This window comes from Pantherophis guttatus, chromosome 15 (assembly GCF_059756535.1).
Source record: "Pantherophis guttatus breed Tessera chromosome 15, ASM5975653v1, whole genome shotgun sequence".
Classification (NCBI taxonomy): Eukaryota; Metazoa; Chordata; class Lepidosauria; order Squamata; family Colubridae; genus Pantherophis; species Pantherophis guttatus.
In genome coordinates this window covers 3,945,794-3,965,821 of record NC_142077.1, presented here as the reverse complement: position 1 = coordinate 3,965,821, position 20,028 = coordinate 3,945,794, and the positions used below count along the sequence as shown (strand labels likewise).

Sequence of the window (20,028 nt, the reverse complement as noted above, 5' to 3'; positions counted from 1 at the left end):
ACCCGGTTATTAAATGAGAATCTGGCTTGCAAAAGGTGATCAAGCGCCCCAGGATATTGCAACCGTCATAAATATGAATTGCCAAGCGTTCAAATTTTGATCAGGTCGCCAAGGAGAAGTGTGAAAAAGTCACAAGTCACTTTTTTCAGTGCTGTTGTAACCAGTCGCTACACAAACTGTTGTAAATCAAGGATTGCCTGTAGTCCTTGTTTTAATCACTGGAATAGCAAAGTCTGCCATCCTGTGGACATAACTGGTTATTACACATTACCAAGGCCAGTGCTTATTATGGAAACTACCTGTTTGGTATTTTCCATAAAGCAGGGGGGGGGGGGGAATACCAGTTTTGGGAGAAAGCAGCTTTTTTTTTTCCTTTCAAAGGGTCCTTTTACTGTTTTTCTTGCTCTGTGTTGCATTTAGCAATAGCCCTTAGACTTATATACCGCTTTACAGTGCTTTACAGCCCCTTCTAAGCGATTTACAGAGTCAGCCTCTTACCCCCCAACAATCTGGGTCCTCATTTTACCGACCTCGGATGGACGAGTCCACCTTGAGCCTGGTGAGAGTCGAACTGCTAAATTGCAGTTCTGGAAAGGGGGGTTTTGAAAAAGCCATATAAACCATATTAAAATTTATCCAAGGGATCTTTTTAGTGGCATCCAAGATGGATGGAGAAGACACACTTTCACCAAGCTTTTGACGAAGATCCGTGAAGATGCTTCTGGCTGCGAGGAAGTTGTTTTTTTTTTTTCCCCTCCTTTTTCCTCTGGTCCAAAATTGTACGGAGCCAGATTCACTGATTTTTGAGAGGTGACCAAATTAAACAGCCAGATGTGAGAACGGAAAAAAGAAAAAAAATGGCCAGAATTTAAGAACCGTTCCTTGTGTTGCTTATGTAATATTTATTGTGGCTTTGTGTCAAGGCATGTAAATACTGCAGATGGTGTTTTTTTTAAAAAAAAAAAATAGCAAAAAGGAAACTACAGAAAAAGAACTGAGAAAGGCATTAATACTGTGTATTCGAGGTTTACAGTATCCACTTTCTCCGGGGCAAATTCAGTTCTGGTATAATGCCAAAAAAAACCACTATTCATTATACAAGATTCTAGTCCCTATTGTTTCAGCAGTAAGGCCTGCAACGAATTTAACACACAACCTCCCAATTGTTTCAGTTGTCTAAAAATATCCAAGAGTGCAAGATAGATATTTGCTAAGCGTTTTTACTTCTTGTTACATCCCACTTGTTGTCTTTGGCATTTCCTTGGGAGAAAAACCCGTTAAAACTCGATGGCATAAGAACTTCATAAAGCTTTTCCTATTTTTCAAGCTGTCGATTTTCACCTCCATACCTCGAAATCTGGAAAGCGGCTGTGGACTTTTTTTAAAAAAAAAGTGCCCACTGGGGGGAAGGATTGCGAGACCCTCTAAATGAGGAGTTTCCAACCTTGGCAACTTGAAGACAGGTGAGTCTGGGAGTTGAAGTACATAAGTTTTCCAGTTGCCAAGGCTGGGCACCCCTTCACCTCCCAAAGCGCCAGGCGCCGATTCGAGTTCTCCCTCTTTGACTTTCCCCAACAGCCCTGCGAGGTAGGCTAAAGCTCTACAGAGAAATTTGGCTCCTAAGCGGAGCTTCCTACGGAAAAGCTGCGGATGAGCTTTTTCGCCGTGAAGTTCTTTGTGAAATAAAATTCCCCCAAAGGAGACCAATGCAGTCACACACACACAAATACACACACAAAATGAAATTAAAACACTGCAAACAGGGCCCACCAACATGGAGGCCGAAAGATCCCCACAGGGGGGCATCAGCCCGGCGAATGCAAAAAATTCCTCTCTTGCAGATCAGATCCTCAAAGCTCATGGGTGGATCTCTGGCTGTGGAACAGATCCCATCGATAAAAAGATTCAAGGCGTGTGCATATGTGCTCAGAATCCACTGATTGGGAGTCCATCATTTTCCTCCTCCTTGTGTGCACACAGGGATCTAGGGCCGCCCTCATCCAGATGCTGAAACAGCTGGCTTAGCTCTCCTTTTCCTTTCCAGCTGTTTTCCCTCTTTCCTTCTCCATTCCCTTCTTCCACAAGCAGAGATTTCCTGGCGGAGCCTGTCAAGAGACTCAAACCTTGGCGTTGGCATCTTTTTTTCTTTTCCCATCGTCCCAGAAAAATTCTCAGCACTCCAGGAAATTTTGCCATCTCAGCCTAACTTTTCAGAACTTCAATCTTGCCTCTTTGCAAAGTGGGGTTGAATTTCCTCCGGGGTTAATTCTTCTTTCGCGTTCGGTTTTAATTAAATGCAGCCATGGAGCAGTTCAAAAGTCTTTCTGCGAGCGTTTCTCCTTTTTCATTGCCTGCTGGCAGGCAGAAGAAACATCAATATTATCCAAGCTCTGGAAATTCCACCGGCATTTTCCTGCTTTTAATTCTTCTGGTGGTTTTGGAAGATTCGTTTGCAAGAGAAGCCCAGATGAGCCAGGTAAGCCGCTGATATTTAAAATACGACTGTTTTGATTTATCTTGCTCGCTTCTCTTCCAAGGGGTTCTGTGGGAAGCCCCACCCTACCCCCTCCACCCCGATACCCTCACAACAATCTGGCGAGGTAGACTTAAAAGTAGAGTAAGGCTTCAAATCCCTCAGGATGGGATTTGAATGCTACGTGTCCGTGTTTTCTTTCCTACCACAAAAACAAATGCTCCCTTTATGCATGTTGGATGGACTGTTGGAGTCCTCGTCCTGTTTGAAACCTGGTGTGGGATGGGGTCATGGATGGGGAGGGGAAAAAAAAAGAGATTGGACAACCAATCTCGTTTGTCTGAAATGGTGTAGGATTTCCTGCCTGAACAAGGGGTTGGACCTTCAGAGTTCCTTCCGACTCTTGTCATTCTGTTATGATGGGAACTGGAGTCCAACATTTTAGGCTGCAATTGCTTCCCGAGGCCCTTTCCATCATAAGCAACAAGACATCACAATTAAAAAACCTTCAAGCATTAAAGAATGCGAATGGTTCCTGTCTTTATGTCTCTCTCTAAGCTATCATCTATATATATTCTTTTTCTTTTTTCTTTCTATCTATATCATCTATCATCTCTATCATCTCTATTATCTATCAATCATCAATCATCTCCATCTCTATCATCTACCTATCTATTATCATCTCTGTATCGATCTATCACCTCTATCATCTCTACAATCTGTATCATCTATCAATCATTTATCAATATATCATCTATCCAATCTATTTATCATATATCTATCGTCTATCAATCACCTCCATCTCTAATTCATCTCTACCATCTATCAATTATCATCTCTATCGATCTATCATTATCATCTCTACGATCTGTATCATCTATCAATCATTTATCAATATATCTATCCAATCTAGCATCTATCGTTATCTATCGTATCTATCTCTCTATCATCTCTCTATATCTTTCTATCTCTCTATCATTATCTATCTATCTATCTATCAATCATCATCTATCTCTCTCTCTATTATCTATCTATCTATGCGAAATAATGGCAATAAAATCAGGAGCTTCATTTTTGTCAAGAAACTCGACATCTGAAGTTGCCTCCCAGCCTGTCTGATTCTCTGAATATCTCCGTTTCTCTGCTGTCTTCCATTATCAAACTTGCAGCCACAAGTTTAGTGAATAGTTTTCGGATTACCTTTATCTCTCTCTCTCTCTCTCTCTTTTTTAACTCAACTCTTTGGCTCTAAGCCCAGTGTGTGCACAGCCCTTCCTTCCTTCCCAGGGCCAGGCATTCCGTCAGGCGCTGTCCGTTCAAATAGACAAGGAGGGGGAAGTTTGAGCCTGAGGTCTCATTTCTGAATGCGCCAACGTGCTTTGCAAGCTAACCGTGTTTCTGGGGGGAAGAGATTTAGCAGATGTGGCCTTAGGGCAGCGCTGAAGGATGCTGGCAAAACTCACAACATCTGGTGGCAAAATGATTCCCCTCTTTTGAGTCCCTTGTGGTTGTTTTTGCACAGAGATTTGCAAACCAGCAATTGGGATTTTCCTGAGAGAATCCGCAGAGCGCTTTGTCAATCCTCTCTCATATATCCAGCTCCGGGGTAAAAGATCCCAGAAACCGGATCAATTCAAACGACATCGCCCTTGTTTAAATCTATCAGCGATGCCCCTTCTGGAACTAGAAGATCTTAACATTCTTACATTCTCCCTTCTTCTTCCTGAACCTCTGAATCTCTTCCTCGTGCCCGCAAAAGCCATGCAAGCAGGCCTTTTCCAAACTTAAAATTTTAAGAGGCCAGCGGCGGAGACGTTACTCCTGCCGCAACTGGAGGAAAAGTGCAAATCCAAGGAGAAAAAGTTGGCATGGAGGAAAGCCATGGAGAAGTTGGAGGACTTCCAAAAAAGCCAGTTCTCTGTTACTTAAGCGCAGCAGCTGAGTGACTCATCCAGCCCTGGTTCTCCCCACCACCCCCCTTTTTTTTTTTTTTGCTGAGATGAGCAAAATTGAGAATATCGAGGAATTGCCTTTGAAGGGCTGGAGTTTGGAGAGGCCTTTCAGTAGTCAAAAAAAAAAACCCTGGTTCCTTTTCTAACGGGAGAGAAATCCTTAAAAAAGGAGCAACTTTAGCTCTCCAGCCCCCCCAAAATTTTGGATTTAATACCATTTAATTTGGATTTAATACTTCTTGGAGCGAGGTTTTGGCGAGGAGAAGGAGGCGGCAGCCATGCAATTTTCATGATACTCCCAAGCTAGATAAGAACATGAGGGCAGGATTTTTTGGATCCTTGGTTTCTCTGAACGTCCAGGCATAAATTCCGAAGACGCTTCTCAGGAGGAGGAGGAGGAGGAGAAATGTCAAATATGTGATATCACAAAACCTCCTTCTGGTTAACGGGTTGCAGATTTCGACTCCTTGAGATTTGCTCCTTTTCATCCTACTGAGTTTCAGTTGCCCTGGAAATAAACCAATGTCTCAATTTTCTTTTTTTAAAAAAAAATTGATTTATATGCCGCCCTTCTCCGGAGACTCAGGGCGGCATACAATGCGCTAAGCAATAGCCTTCATCCTTTTGTATATTTATACAAAGTCAGCTTATTGCCCCCACAATCTGGGTCCTCAATTTACCTACCTTAGAAAGGATGGAAGGCTGAGCCAACCTTGAGCCTTGGCGAGATTCGAACTTACAGTAATTGCAGACAGCTGGTCTTAATCACAATGCTATCAGTCTGCTGAGCCACCAGGCCCTTTTAAAACAAGCCTGTCTTCCCTTTATCAGCTTGAGCCAGGGGAGAGATTAAATGTTTTTCTGTCGAAGCACCTGGTCTACCCCAATATGGGAGGGGGCATACTTCTTCCCTTTCGCCTTTCAGCTCCAATCCACGAGCCCTCAAGCAGTCGCATTCACGACAAACCATTTTATACCAAATTTATATTTGCCGATAATGGCTAGCTGATGAGAGCTAAATAGCTTGAAAGAGATCTATACTAGTCTCCCTTTATCTCTTTATCAGCAAATATAAATTTGCAACTATAAATACTTCCTTCGGATAACCTCTGTTCATCTGTTAAGAGAGTTTGACAGCAATTTATACATTGCTGTAAAACTCCTAGACCATCAATTCAATGTCGGCGGTTATGTCACTTACTTTTTTGCAGCGACGAAAGCTGGGGTGAAGCTGGAGACTTGGTTACCAGCAGCCATCCATCAAAAGCTTTAATGTCTTGAACGTATATATATATATATTTCTTCTTCTCTTCCGGTGGGTGAGCTTTTCCCTCCCCAAAATCTATAAGGCCAGAATTGGCTGACCTTCAACCGCTGAGGTCGTATGGCAGGCGCCCGCTGTGATTATTTGGTTCGGGAAACAGTGGAGAAGAGCGGCATAAAAGCTAGGCCAATATTTGTCTTGGTTCCAGCTCTTTAAAAAAAAACATAAATAAAAATAAACCAACAGCTTTTCGGTACAGAGACGTCTTTTGAGGAGGGGGGGGTTCTTGCGACTCTGAAATTCATAGGGCGAAATTCAAGATTACTTTTTCCTGCTCAAATTATTTATTGTTTACCCCCCCTTTGCTTCGCCTTCAGGGCAGAAGTGAGCGAATTAATCAGCTGTGGCTTTTATTCCATTTCTAAAAGAGTTTTTTTAAAACTTATTTTGTGCATTTGGTCTCCTCTTTCCTTGCCTTTTCCTGATCTTGGCCCCGTTCCCCTAAAACCACATATTTTTGCACAGAGCGCAAAACTCCTTTTTTGCACAAATGAGCCGGTTTAGGAAAAAAAAGTGCAAAAATGCTTTATTATACAACAGATGACTTTTTTTTCTTTTTTTTTTTTTTAATCTCCTTCCAAAAATCTAAGGGAGGCTACCGGCTTGGTTTGTCTTTAAATAAGGAGGCTGGTTGAATCTTGGAAAGACAATAAACAGCTAATATCCATAATTGCTAAATGGAAACACCAGATCCAGTGGCAACTGAATTCCGAGAAATAGACCCCAGGAGCTAGTAACTTGGAAAAGCTTGTTTTTTTTTCCTGGAAAATATCCTGGGTTTCCTGGCTCCTGTCTGATTTAGTAAGGTTAGAGTAGACAATCTGGTGTCATCCAGACATCTACAATCTGTGGCATAAACGGGCTGATGGAAGGAAGCTTAAAATCCATCATATCTAAAGGGTGTTGACCTAAGATCAATTGATTTAAATTAGTTTCGATTGGAGAACCAAGAGAGAAAATGACTTTTCCAGGGGGGGAAAAAAATGGCTGCTGCAAAAGAGATGGGGAAAATGCTGAGAAACTGACTTGGTCTGTGAGCTGTTTGAAGGTTCTGCTCCAAAGCTTCTGATTTGTTCCTCTTGTGTTTAAGGGAGACACGGCCCTACCTGGTGCAAACCTTGGAGTTAACTTGGGTCTTCGAAAAGTGCCCTTCCCACCTCCACTGCCTCATCTCCGGAAAAAACGTTACACGCTGACGCCTGGACGTCTCAAATGGGATCATTTCAACTTAACATACAAGTAAGGATGTTTTCTTTTCCCCCAGTGCTAAATTTGACACCATCATCGATAGAAACCAGAGTTGGTTTCTATTCATGCTAAGATGGGGAAGAATCTTTCCAATCAAGAACAATGAAGGATAGTGAGGAGGAAGCAACCAGAATTAAATATTTAGGTGTTGTTTTTTTTCCCCCTGAGTCAAGAGCACTACTATGGCAGTCACCCAAATTTAAACCAAGGATGTGGAATTTTCTTAAATTTGGTATAAAATGGTTTGTCGTGACTGCGACGGCTTGAGGGCTCCTGGATTGGAGCTGAAAAGCAAAAGGGATCCAGTAGGCTCCCTCCCACATGCCTCGATCAGCTGCATTCAAATCAATACAGCTAAGATTATCACTACCCACAGATTTCATATTTCTCCCCTCCTCACATTCAGAATCATACTTCAATTTTAGAGTCGGATTTCCAAATCTGAAATTAATACACGTTATATCCGTTCCTTAAACAAAGAGTTGTAAATCAGACCATCGTTCCCTTGAGAGAAATCTTATGCAGACACTTCAAATTGAGTGGCTGTGTTAAGTTTCCAAAAGTCTGGATTTTTTTTTTTTTAAACGTTTCTTTTGAGCTGTTCGTATGACGCCATGAAATTCATGTCTCATAAATCTTTCACTCCATCTCTTATTTTCTTGTATTTGTACATCAGGCTACAAATAAAACACCCCAACAATTACTTTTTCCCCCCACACTTTCTAAAGTAAATAAACACACCTGAATCCTACTTACCATAAATGGCCTTTCCCTTAATAATAGGCATTTTACTCCCTACGTTAACCCTTAAAAAAGTTTGCATTTGTGTCCTTTTTTAAAATTTAATAATAATAAAAAATAAAAGAAACTGCAAACGACATTGCACAACTCTGAAAAAATGAATTTTGCCTTGGGAGGTGCCAAGAATGAGATGTTTGGATAGAAATTTGGACCCAACGCCATCTTTTTTTCCCCCCTCCCACTTCCAATCTTTGGAAGGACAAAGATTCCTTTGCATGGAGATCACAGATTCAAAGGGGGAAAAAAAAAAAACCAAGTCCTGCTTGGAACGATCATGGATGGGCTAAGATTTGATGGACGTTGGAATCCTTTTTCCTCTTTTAATTTTTTGAAATTTATGCTTGCCCACTTTCGAATTGGAAATGGAGGAAATGAGAAACCCAACCTTTTGAAGGGTTGGCACGAAAAGGGACATTAAATCCACACACACACACACAGCCCTTGCTTGGAACAAACCTTTAGCCGGTGCAGAAATGGCGGCAGGCAACATTATTGTTGGCAACGCCATGCCAAAGTCAAGATTGGCAGATGAGACCCAGCTGGCCACACAGCAATCCTCATGCATGACTTGGGTTTTCCTTCTGAAGGCTTTTAGCTCATATTTGTCCTTTTAAGTTGAAGTTTTGATACGTTTCGCTTTACAAACAAATATACGAATACCTGTATCTTCAATCGGAGAAAAAAAGATGCTATTGGTAGACTTTGTTCTTTCTTTGCTTCAGCCTGTTGGGTGCCGAGAGGGAGGGAGACAAAAAAAACAGAGCTGTAAGGATTGTCCCTATTAAAGACAAAACAGTTCATCATACAAAAGGTCATGAATTGCGCAGAAATGGACAAATTAACGCTGAGTCTAAAAGATAAAGAGGCATTGATATTTTACAATGTGTGGGAACTGGATGGAACGGAGACAGATTAAAGATAGATAGTTATAAAGCATAAGTAATAGATAGAATAAGAATGTAAATACGCACAATTTAATATTTGTAAATAACGCACGAATTATCGTCACAAGAAAAACACCACAAATAGCTGTTCTTGAGTGAAGTATTTTTTTTTATGTTTTTAATGTAATAAAAGCTTAATAAAGTGTATTGAAAAAAGACCCTCCATAGCCGTGTCAACTTTACGACTTGTGGACTTCAACTCCCAGAATTCCTCAGCCAGCCTGCGCTCCTTAGAACTATGGAAAGTGCATCCTTTCTACAACAATATTTTATTTGGCCAAGTATGATCAAGACACACGGAGGAATTTGTCCTGGTTTTTAACTTTTCATAGCCCAAATTTGGTGGTTGGTCCTCAGCCGAAGTCAAACCCGGGCGGGAATCTGGGGTGAACTCTTAGCTTATTTTTTTGTATTCCCCTGCAGAATTCTGTCGTTCCCCAAAAACCTGATTAGCAAAAGCCAGACCAGGAAAGGACTGACCGCAGCTTTCCGTATGTGGAGCGATGTCTCCCCGTTCACCTTCCGTGAAGTGTCAGGGAGTACCTCCAGCAACCTGACAATTGGTAGGTACCTTCACGGCGCCGAATTTCGCTTCCGACGGAAGCATCCTGAAATTACTGCTCTGTATACAGGTAGTCCTTGACTTACAAGCCGTTCGTTCAGTGACTGGAGTTATAACGGCAGTGAAAAAAAGCGACGTATGACTATTTTTCACACTTAACGACCATTGCGGCATCCCCATGGCCATGAAGATCAAAATTCAGATCAATTTAAGCAACTGGTTCGTATTTATCCCCTTTTGTGAGCTTCCGACAAACAAAGTCAACGAGGAAACTAGATTCACTTAATAACCGTGTGACAGACTAGCGTTAACAACGGCAGGGATTCATTTAACCACTGTGGTGTGATAGGTCGTAAAATAGGGGGAAAGCTCGCTTTACAACTGTCTCACTTAGCAGCAGAAATGTTGGGCTCAACTGTGCTCATAAGTCAAGGACTGCCTGTAATATTACGTGACAAGGAGTAGAAAAGATTAAGGATGCAATGATTAAGGAATAAGAGCCGTGGTGACGCAGTGGTTAGAGTGGAGTACTGCAGGCTACTTCTGCTGACTACTGGCTGCCTGCAATCTGGCAGTTCAAATCTCACCAGGCTCAAGGTTGACTCAGCCTTCTGTCCTTCCAAGGTGGGTAAAATGAGGACCCAGATTGTTGGAGGCAAGAGGCCGACTCCGTCAACCGCTTAGAGAGGGCTGTAAAAGCACCGTGAAGCGTTATATGTCATGCAGGACGCAGATGGGAAGCAGGAAACCAAGAATGACTGATTGAAAAGCCTAAAAAAGCCCAATTTCTAAGGCTTATCGTAGACTCAGTTCCCTAATGAGACCCACATTTTATCTTACCAGTTCATTCTGTTGGCAAGTCTGGCGACTTGATTGTCAACCGCGGAGATGACTCAGGCAGAAATGCCTTTGCACAACCAATTTTTCTTGTTTGCTTCCCTCCTTCAAATCAGAGGGCCACACTGCAACATCTGGAACGCACGAGGTCATCGGGTAGCCGAAGCGAGAGTTTACATGTTCTTCCAGATTATTTTGTGGGGGGTGGGGAGGTGGGGGGAATAGTTTAGCCTGACCAGATCATGCCGTTCTATCAGTGCATGCCACTAAATTGAAAACAGAACGTTCGTTTGGCTGGGAGCACAAAAAATCTGGAGGGAGTTGCAAAGATAGCGCTTTTGAGGTCTCGAAGTTGGCTGGGTGCTGTGTGGAAATGAGAGAGAGAGAGAAAAAAAAGAAGTAGTTTGTGGGTTAACACAAGATTTCTAAAATGGTTTGCTTGGGCACAAGAAGTAGGGCGAGGATCACGTTCTAAAAATCGAATTATAAGTGGGGATTCAGGACTAAAAATAAATAAAAATGAGATTTTGCATGCTATTCATTCCAATTAAATATGGCCACGGAAGGATGCACGTCAGAATTTCCCTTCCTGGGTTCCGTTGCAAGTTAAACTCTGGCATTCAAAGGCGACAATGTTTGCGGAACGTGACCCAACTTTTAAGAGGTGTGGACTTCAACTCCCAGAATTCCCCAGCCAGCATGGCTGGGGAATTCTGGGAGTTGAAGTCCACTCGAAGTTGCATGAACAGCTGTAAAGTTGAAAAACAACACTTGGGGATGCCCAGAAGAGAGAAAAGGAAATGGTTTGTAGATATGAAGTGATCTCAATTTTTTCTCCCCGCCCTACAAACTTAACCTTCCAGGTTTCTACCCCATCAACCACACGGATTGCGTGGAATCGCAGATCCACCACTGTTTCGATGGGATCACGGGCGAGTTAGCCCACGCCTTTTTCCCACAGACGGGAGAGATCCATTTTGACGACCATGAGTACTGGATTGTCGGGGACACTCGGTTCAGCTGGAAAAAGGGTAAGTGAGCTGGGATAGATCCCAGGATCCCCTTATCCGGCCTTATTTGTAAGAAGAAAAAAAAAAGAATTGAGCCGGGAAAGGAAAATTTGAGTCGAAAAGAATAAAAGGAGGTTGGTTGATAAAGATCGGAGGTAGAAGGGAATGGAGGAAAAAAAAGGACTGGAGAAAGGAACAAAATTGAAAGTCTGTAGGAGAAAAAAAAATCAGCTATAAATCCAACAGCAATTAAGAGATCCTGGAACCGGATGAAAGGGAATTCAGCAAACATGTTGCAAATTTTAAAAGTATTGGATTTGACATCCATGAATCATATATATATATATATAAGACTGTGATGTTTGAGAGATGAAGACCAATTTGGCTTTAGATATTTAGTTCCAGGCTGTATAATGGGCTGACTAAGCAAAAAAAAAAAAAACTTTATCCAAACCATTGTTGGGTTATTGCCAAGAAAAACATGAATACAGGTAGTCTTTGAATTAGGACAATTTTAATCCAGAATTTATGTTGCTAATTGAAAAAATTATTCGGTGAGTTTTGTCCCATTTTTTTTAGACTTTTATTAAGTGAATCGCTGCAGTCATTAAATGGGTTAACGCGGCTGTTAAGGGAATCTGGCTTCCCTTTGGACTTTGTCAGAAGGTCGCAAATCACTTTTTTCAGGGCCGTTGTAACTTCAAACGGTCACTAAACGAACTGTCGTAAGTCAAGGACTACCTATACGTCTACGAAGGCGTCAAAGAGTTGAACTCAATGCAAGGAAGATCTGGATGGAAGTCTTTTTTTTTTAAAAGAAACATATAATACATCAGTCCTTCCGTGTGTCATCTCGGTGTTTCTTCGGTGACTTCTTCTTTTTATTACTCCTCCTCTTCTTATTTCTTCCTTGGAAGATCTCATTTCTCTATTTCAATATTTCCCCCAAAGTACATATATTTAATGTAACTTTCTCCTGTTTGCTTATCAAATTCTTTATCCATATCTCTTTTCTATCCAATCATAAAATTTCCCCCATATCTTCAAATATTCCTCTTTCTCTTTAATCCTTAAAGTTAATCTATTCATCTCTGCAGAGTCCAAAATTTTTCTAATTACTTCCCCTTCTAAAGGGATTTTCTCTGCTTTCCATCTTCGTGCGAATACTATTCTTGCTGCAGTTATTACATGTATAATCAAATGTACGTTTTCCTTACTAATTTTCTCTGGTAGGATACCCAGTAGGAACAACTCAGGTTTTAAATCAATGTGTTGTTGAGTCATTTCTTCTATCCATGTCTTAATTCTGCTCCAATAATCTCTAGCTTCTGGAGGAAGATCTGGAAGTTTTTAAGAAGAAGTTGGATAACCCTTTGTCTAAAGTGGTGTAGGGTTTCCTGCCTAAGCAAGGGGTTGGACTAGAAGACCTCCAAGGTGCCTTCCAATATTCTATATCTTACATTCTCACACCGGGCAGTATTCAACTTTCTCACTTTGTTTTGCTAAACCAAGCTTCTAGTCCTTAAGGAAGTCAGATAATTCCACATCTATGAACATCTCCAACTAGGTTTTTTTTTTTTTTTTTTGCTTTTCCTGGCTTTTATTCCTTGGAAAGTTTTGCAGTCTTTCCTAATGAGTCTTTCCTCTAGTGAGAGCAGACTAAACCCATCAGAGGTTGTACGTCCACGAGTATCTAACTTTTGTTTTGCAATAAAGTAGAAATCAGCGTCAAAATTACTGGCATCCTGAAGACCCTACACTCAAGTTACTGAATGGATCCGTATGACGTTAGGCGGAGTTTCTCGGGGTTGCTTTTTCCGGCCTGTCGAGATTTCGCCAGCCGATGCCTTTCAAATTAAAGAACGTCGCGCGCTGGTGAAAATATTCCTGCCAGCTGAAAACTGACGTTTTTGCTTAACTGTTGCTGCTGGCCGAGACCCCAAAAGCGCCGAGCGTTATCGAGCATTTGTCATGCTCCCTTTCTCATCGGAAAAACAAAAACGCTGTTTACATTTTTCTCCCATCTGGGATGATGGCTTTTTTTTTTTTTTCCTTCTGCAGACTTTGTGGGAGCTCAGTGGCCACTGTTATTTGTTTTTAAAGAGTTCCATAAAATGCTAAACAGATGGCCCTTTGGTTCAAGATGAGCCTTTTTCCCCATTAAGGTTTTTGTTTTAAAAAAGCATGCTTCCCTTAAAGAATCTGTCTGATGTGTCTCTGTACGAGTCCCTGTTCTGGGCCTGCCTCTGCAGAGAGGGATTGGAAAATAGCAAATCAGGGTTCCCGAATGATCCATCGGTGGCCTGATGGTATAAATAATCCTCACCCCAAGGAGAGTTATTGGGAAACCCAGCAAGATGCAGCATGCAGAGAGACAACGGGACAACTCCACTGTCTTGAGGTTTCTAGCATCTTCAAGTTTGTGATACTGGCTATCTGATGCCCCATTTGGGAAGAATATACAGTAGTGGCCAAAATTGTGGAAAGTGTATTTTCTAAAACTAGCTACTTTTTTGGGGGAGTAGTACCATAAAATTATATATCGACGGAAAGATAATTTAATCAAGAATGTAATGCAATAACTTTGATGAAGGACTTATTAGAATAGCAGTTACAGTCTAAAGAAGAAAAGTGAAACACGTAGAAAAAAAATGAGATATACAAAAATGATCCCCATGTCAGTTAATACTTAGTTGGGTAACCTTTAGCATGAATGACGGCTTACAAATTCTTCCCATGGAGTGAACCAAGCCTTTGAATTCTGCAGCTGTTATCATGGGAAACCAAGATTGAATGATGGCTTCTATTAACTGGGTTTTATTGCTGGGTTGCTTCTGGCTAACAAGTTTCTTTAGTCGGCTCCATAGATTTTCAATTGGGTGAAGGTCTGGGGTGTTCCCAGGCCATTCCAGCAGTGGAATAGGATTAGCTTGAAACTCCCCCCCCCCCAAAAAAAGTGTTATTAGCCATCAAACCTCAAAAATACAGCTTTTCCCAAAAGTTTCCCCCAATTTTGGCCTATACTGCAGAAGGAAAATTTGCTGCTCTTTCTTTCAAGCTACAGAGTGCCAAGATCTTATTCAAAATAAGAAAAGAAAAATTTGAATTTGAATGATGGGATGGTTAATCTGCCCATCCAATAGGGAATCATTTTCATAAGAAACATTTTGATTTATTGGGGCTTTGTCGAAAAGATCTGGGAGACAAGACCTGACCTCCCTAATGTTGAATATTAGTTTGCAACCTGTTTTTAATAATCTCTTCTAAAGGATTGTCAACCTCACACAGCCTTTTTCTCTAAGGACCGAAAACAAGGAGACAAAATTATTCGCTCATAAAACTAATCTCAAAACTTTGCAGAGCGACATTGGGATTTATTCTGATCAGGAAACAGGAAATTTTTTTTACAACGGCGAAATCCCTGGTGGCAGATGTACTTTGTCTCCAAGACAAGGAAAATCTGTTATTTCCTTTCTGGTGCCCCAAACATCAGAGAATTAACTCCTCGAGACAAGTTTGCGAGCATTTCCTTATTTAGAAAGACAGAGCGATAAAAACTAGAATTTTTTTTGCATGACTTAAATTTCAAGACAGCTGCAGCTTGGGAGTCAAGGCAGGGTTGTTGATTTCAATATTTCAATCTTTCATTTATTTTTTTTAAATGGAAAAAAATAAATCCTTTGGGCTAGATGAGAGAGGGACTTTAATCCAGGACACGGAGTAATTACAATTCAAGAGCAGCTGAATCAACTTTATTTGCTACTGCCGCTTCTGTTTTAAATTAAGGAAAAAAGGGTTGGGGGATGATTTGCTTGGGGCTCGAAGGAAAGAATCTTCTATCTAACCTCTTGTGTTTTCAAGAAGAATGAGCTGGAAAGTGAGTTCTCCAACCATTTGGGAATCCTGCCCTTTTGCAGAGCGGAGAAAGAGTTGCAAAATGACAGTTCGCGTTAGCTACCCAGATCAAGGCTGCAGCAACGTTATAACGAAAGTACAGGCAGTCCTCGACTCAACGACAATTGAGTGCCAACATTTCGGCTGCTTAAGCGAGACGGTCGTTAAGGGAGCTTTGCTCCTTTTTACGAACTTTCTTGCTGCGGTTGTTTAAGTGAGCTAACACGTTTGTTAAAGGAATCTGGCTTCCGCTTGTCAGGTCGTACGTGAGCCAGGGACGCTGCGGCCGTCGTAAATACAAGTCGGCAACGGTCGTTAAGGGTGAAAAACGGTCATTTTTTCAGTGCAGTTGTAAATTCTGGCCACTAAATGAACTGTTTTAAGTCGAGGACTATTGTTGTGTTTTATTTTCCATCGCCAAGCCCTAAATTAATCCGAATACCTTTTATAACACACTGTATGTTTTCCTCCTTGCAATTCAACCAGTTAATTAGGTTCCTATTTTTATTTTTATTTTTTTTAAAGGAGTCTGGCTGACGGACCTGGTTCACGTGGCTGCCCACGAAATTGGCCACGCGTTAGGTCTTATGCACTCTCTGGATCCCAACGCCTTGATGCATGTGAACGCAACCCTGACGGGGAAGAACACGATCTCGCAGGACGAGATGTGGGGAATGTACCGGCTTTACGGTAAGCAAGCGCCATCGGTTGCCCAGGAGGAAAGGAAGAATGTTGGAACGATGATTTAATCATCTCCTTTGCCAATTTTCCTGATAAAAAGAGCGCTGGTAGCTGCCTCGTGCAGTTAGGCCCGAACGGAGGGAACAACTGTGCAAAATTTCTCCTCGTGGTTTTCTTGCGTCTTGCCTTTTTTACAGTCCTACGCAGGGAAAATCCAGTTCCCCGAATCTTAGTCCTTTTGCAGAGTTGTCCCAAAGATACTTTTTTTTCCAAAAGGCAATTGGACTTACTTTGTTTTTCCTTGAAGACTTTAAGGGAGAGGGCTAATGGACCAGGTGACTGCAAGGAATTTAAACCCTTCCGTTCTCCAGCATTCACTCACAACCGAAGAAGCTTCTTGGATGAGAAGCGAAAGGTCTTCGGGGGGAAAAAAAGCTGCCTTTGGAAAAAGCGACTGTGCAAAAGGACTCCGATTTGGAGAACTGGATTTTTAAAATCCCGGTTTAGGTTTGTAAAAAGGCAAGAAGGAATTAAAACACCCGGAGGAGAGTGTCTGCATGGAGAAATCACAGGGCATGGGTTTTAAAATTTAAATTAAAATGGTTTAAAGTCAATCCTAACCCTCATGAAGGCAGCATTATCTAGCCAAATTCTTGGACGAGGACTTCAGCACGCGGTGGCTTTGAGTTCCCCCAGACTGTCTTCTATGGGCCTCTGAAAGTCAGAACACGCCGGGCAGAGAAAATGATAGGTTTCCAATCCAACCCTAAAATTCAGCTGAAGGATGTTTTTCAGCTTGGAACAGAGAGCATTGAGCTGGTGGACAGCCTCTGAGACAGTGGAGAAGGGACAATATACATACATACATACATACATACATACATACATACATACATATATATATATATATATATATACACACACACATATATACATATACATATACACACACACACACACACATATATATATGTATATATATATATATGTATATATGTATACACACACACACACACACATATATATACATACTACTGTACCATTTGTTTTTCAAACTGTTTGGATTGGCAGTAGCCACCAGTTGATCTTCGTGCCAACGGGCCGTCCACGCCCGTTTACAAAGAATGGGTGGAATTATTTTCGCTACCGTCTGAATCAACTGAAAATGTCCTCCTTCTCTTTGCATTTATACTAAATATTTATTTTCTGGGAATCAACTGTATTTTCTCATCCCCCTCTAGCATCGATGCCGGTGGTTTCTCAGTACGTACTTTGAAAAACCTCAGCAAATTAGAACAGATCGAATGGGAGAAGATGTGTATTTTACCCTGTGAAAACATCAACAAAAGTGTTTTTTTTCCCCCCTCTTAAATTGGCTCCATCTTTTAGAGGACACAGAGGCTGCTTCATATACCAGTTTTTACATGCCACAGGAGGAGAAAGTGCTAAAAATTTGAGCTGTTGGGATTAAGCTCCATCCTCAGGTTTCCTCCAGAAAAGTAAACTGGCCTGTTACCTTTCAGCTAAATCCAAACTCGTAGCCGTGATGCAAGAATCAAAGTTTGCTGCTAATGGATTAATTTGTCTGGCGCTTTATTAAGTTTGGCCGCCAAAACCTCGCTTTTGTGTTAAGAGTAGAGTCCAATCAGTTCAGTCATTTGAATGATGACGTTTCTACCTTTTCTTCTTGGGCATTTTTAAAGTGAAATCCTGTTGTTTTTTTTTAAACATTTCTTTCCAGGCTGCAAAGACCGACTGTTTATATGCCCGTCGTGGAGTCGGAAAGGGTACTGTCGAACGCGCCAACGGTTTATGAAAAAACACTGTCCCTACAGCTGTGACTTTTGCTTGGGTAATTCTCACATTTTGTGGTGAATTGTGTAGTAAAAAGGGCAATGGATCCTCTACGCAAGTATTTCTCAACTTTGAGAATTTCTCAACTTTGAGAATTTCCCAGAATTCCCCAGCCAGTCATGGGAATTCAAGTCCACCCCTCTTAAAGTTGCTATAAAATAATTAGTTTTTAGTAGGAAGGAACTGCTGGTGTTAATATTTTCCCAAGAGTTTGGGAATCTCTCTGCATCATCCAACCGTCTTTGGGAAATTCAAAACCCCCAATTTGTTTTCTAAATAGATTCGGGAGGGGAGGAAATGACAGTCCCAGCAAAACATCATCATTTGCTTCACATCTGGCCTGGGCGGGTCGTGACATGAAAACAATTCCAAAGACGAAGAACGAACTATTTGCAGAGTGAAATCAATCGGCAACGAAAACTGCGAAAAGAAATTTAGGAATTTAGCAGATTTAACGGATCAAATGCAAGCCAGGGAATTTCCTAAAAAGATCGCTATTCTGGATCACGCATCACTTTTAAAAATTTTTTGGCGAGGGGTAGCTGCGTTTGTTCCCTGGTTTTAATTCTGAGCCGATGCCTCTGTTGTTCCCACTTTTCAGCGTTCCCTTTTCCGACGGTGATACCGACCCCACCGCCGCCAAGGATGAAGACCAGGCTCGTCCCTGAAGGCCGGAACGTTACTTTCCGATGTGGCCAGAAAATCATTCACAAAAAGGGGAAAGTTTAGTAAGTTACTCGCATCTGGATTTTTGGGACTCTGAGAAGAATGCAAGAGAGAAAGTTTTAAAGGCTAAAATGTCCTTTTTTTCCTCCCCTGGATTGGCATCGTTTCGTAGCTGCCAAACCTACAGACTAAAAAAGATCTCCATGTGGGATCTGTTATTAAGCAGGTTGCGTGGGCTAAACTTTGTACAGTTGATCAAACTAATTATTCTTTTTCTTTTTTTTTTCTTTTCCCTTCCTTCCTTCCGGTTTCTTTCTTTTCCCTTCCTTCCTGTTTTTTTCCTCTTCCTTTCTTCCTCTTTCTCTCCTTCTTTCTTTACCTTTTTCCTTCCTTCCTGTTTTTTTCTTCCTTCCTTTTCCTTTCTTTCTCTTTCTTCCTGTTTTTTCTTTCTTTTCCTTTTTTCTTCCTGTTTTTCCTTCCTTCCTTCTGGTTTCTTTCTTTTCCCTTCCTTCCTGCTTCTTTCTCTCCTTCCTTCCTTCCTTCCTTCCTTCCTTCCTTCCTGTTTCTCTTTCTCTTTCTTTTCCTTTTTCCTTCCTTCCTTCTTTCTCTCCTTTCTTCCTGTTTTTTTTTCCTTCCTTCATTTTTTCTTCCTTCCTTCCTGTTTCTTTCTTTTTCCTTCCTTTCCTTTTTCCTTCCTTCCTGTTTCTTTCTTTCTCTCCTTTCTTTTTTCCACTTCCTTCCTTCCTTCCTTCCTTCCTTCCTTCCTTCCTTCCTTCCCCTTTCCTTTTTTCATGCAGTTGGTATAAGGAGAAAGAATTGCTAGAATATTCCTATCCTGGCTACCTGTTTCTGAATGGCGACCACATGAGCATCATAGCCAACGCCATCAACGAAGGAACGTATACTTGCATCGTGAAGAAAAAGTCCAAAGTTTTGACCACATATTCTTGGAGAGTCAGGCTGAAGCATTAATGTGTGACTTCTGTGCAAGGACTTACAGACCCCCCCCAAGTCACTCTCTGTGGGTCCCCTCCCCTTCCTCCCCTCTGTTCTCCTATTGCACTTTCAACAGCCGATCCACACTCACAAAAACCAGCTTTCCCAGGTTACCCCTTCCAGAAGGAGACTGCAAAAATACTGGTTTCTTCCACGTGTTTTATATTCTTGGCCAAGCCTGCTGGGGATGATAGGAAGTGTAGTCGAAGTCATAAAGGAGTCCAAAGGGACGACAACATGAGCTAAAAGAGATGCTTATTTTTTTAAAAGTTGCTAACCATTTTACACTTATATTTTCACCTACTTTCTGCTATAATCTGGACCTTGGTGCTGTCACCAAGATTGGTTTATTAAATTAAATTAAAGGAAATCTTTTCCTCTTTCCCAGAGCTGTTCAAGATGTCTTTTCGACGTTTCGACGAAGTCTCATTCGTCATCTTCAGGCTGAAAGGAAGAGACAGCTGCGATCTCACATTGCTCCTAGAAGCACGAAGCCGAAAACACCAGCCTGAAGATGACGAATGAGACTTCATCGAAACGTCACCAAGACACTTCCAATTTTACGCGGGAGAAAACCCGAATAACCAAAGACCTACATACAAATACCCGCGAAAACCTCAGAAAATATATATATGAGCTTGGTGGTGCAGCAGACTAAAGTGCTGTTAAGTAGGACTTAGCTGCCAGCTGCCTGCAATTACTGCGAGTTCAAATCTCACCAGGCTCAAGGTTGTCTCAGCCTTCCATCCTTCCGAGGTAGGTAAAATTGAGGACCCGGATTGTGGG

The 20,028-nt window shown here is 41.6% G+C and overlaps 1 protein-coding gene across 1 annotated transcript; it reads left to right on the top strand.

The window, feature by feature from the left end:
- Positions 1-740: 740 nt before the first annotated feature.
- MMP23B (matrix metallopeptidase 23B) lies at positions 741-19,628 on the top strand. Its single transcript, XM_034434868.3, has 8 exons — positions 741-2,476; positions 6,840-6,988; positions 9,166-9,305; positions 11,005-11,172; positions 15,571-15,735; positions 17,468-17,578; positions 18,182-18,308; positions 19,044-19,628. Exons 1-8 carry the CDS (start codon positions 2,303-2,305, stop codon positions 19,216-19,218), a joined length of 1,209 nt encoding a protein of 402 aa, XP_034290759.2. The 5' UTR covers positions 741-2,302; the 3' UTR covers positions 19,219-19,628.
- The last annotated feature ends 400 nt before the right edge of the window (positions 19,629-20,028 follow it).

Bases quoted from the DNA above. Each gene is read 5' to 3' on its own strand.
- MMP23B (XM_034434868.3), top strand. From the start codon at position 2,303: ATGGAGCAGTTCAAAAGTCTTTCTGCGAGCGTTTCTCCTTTTTCATTG. The intron at 6,989-9,165 runs GTAAGGATGTTT...ATTCCCCTGCAG, and splicing joins CATTTCAACTTAACATACAA to AATTCTGTCGTTCCCCAAAA. The intron at 18,309-19,043 runs GTAAGTTACTCG...TTTTTCATGCAG, and splicing joins CACAAAAAGGGGAAAGTTTA to TTGGTATAAGGAGAAAGAAT.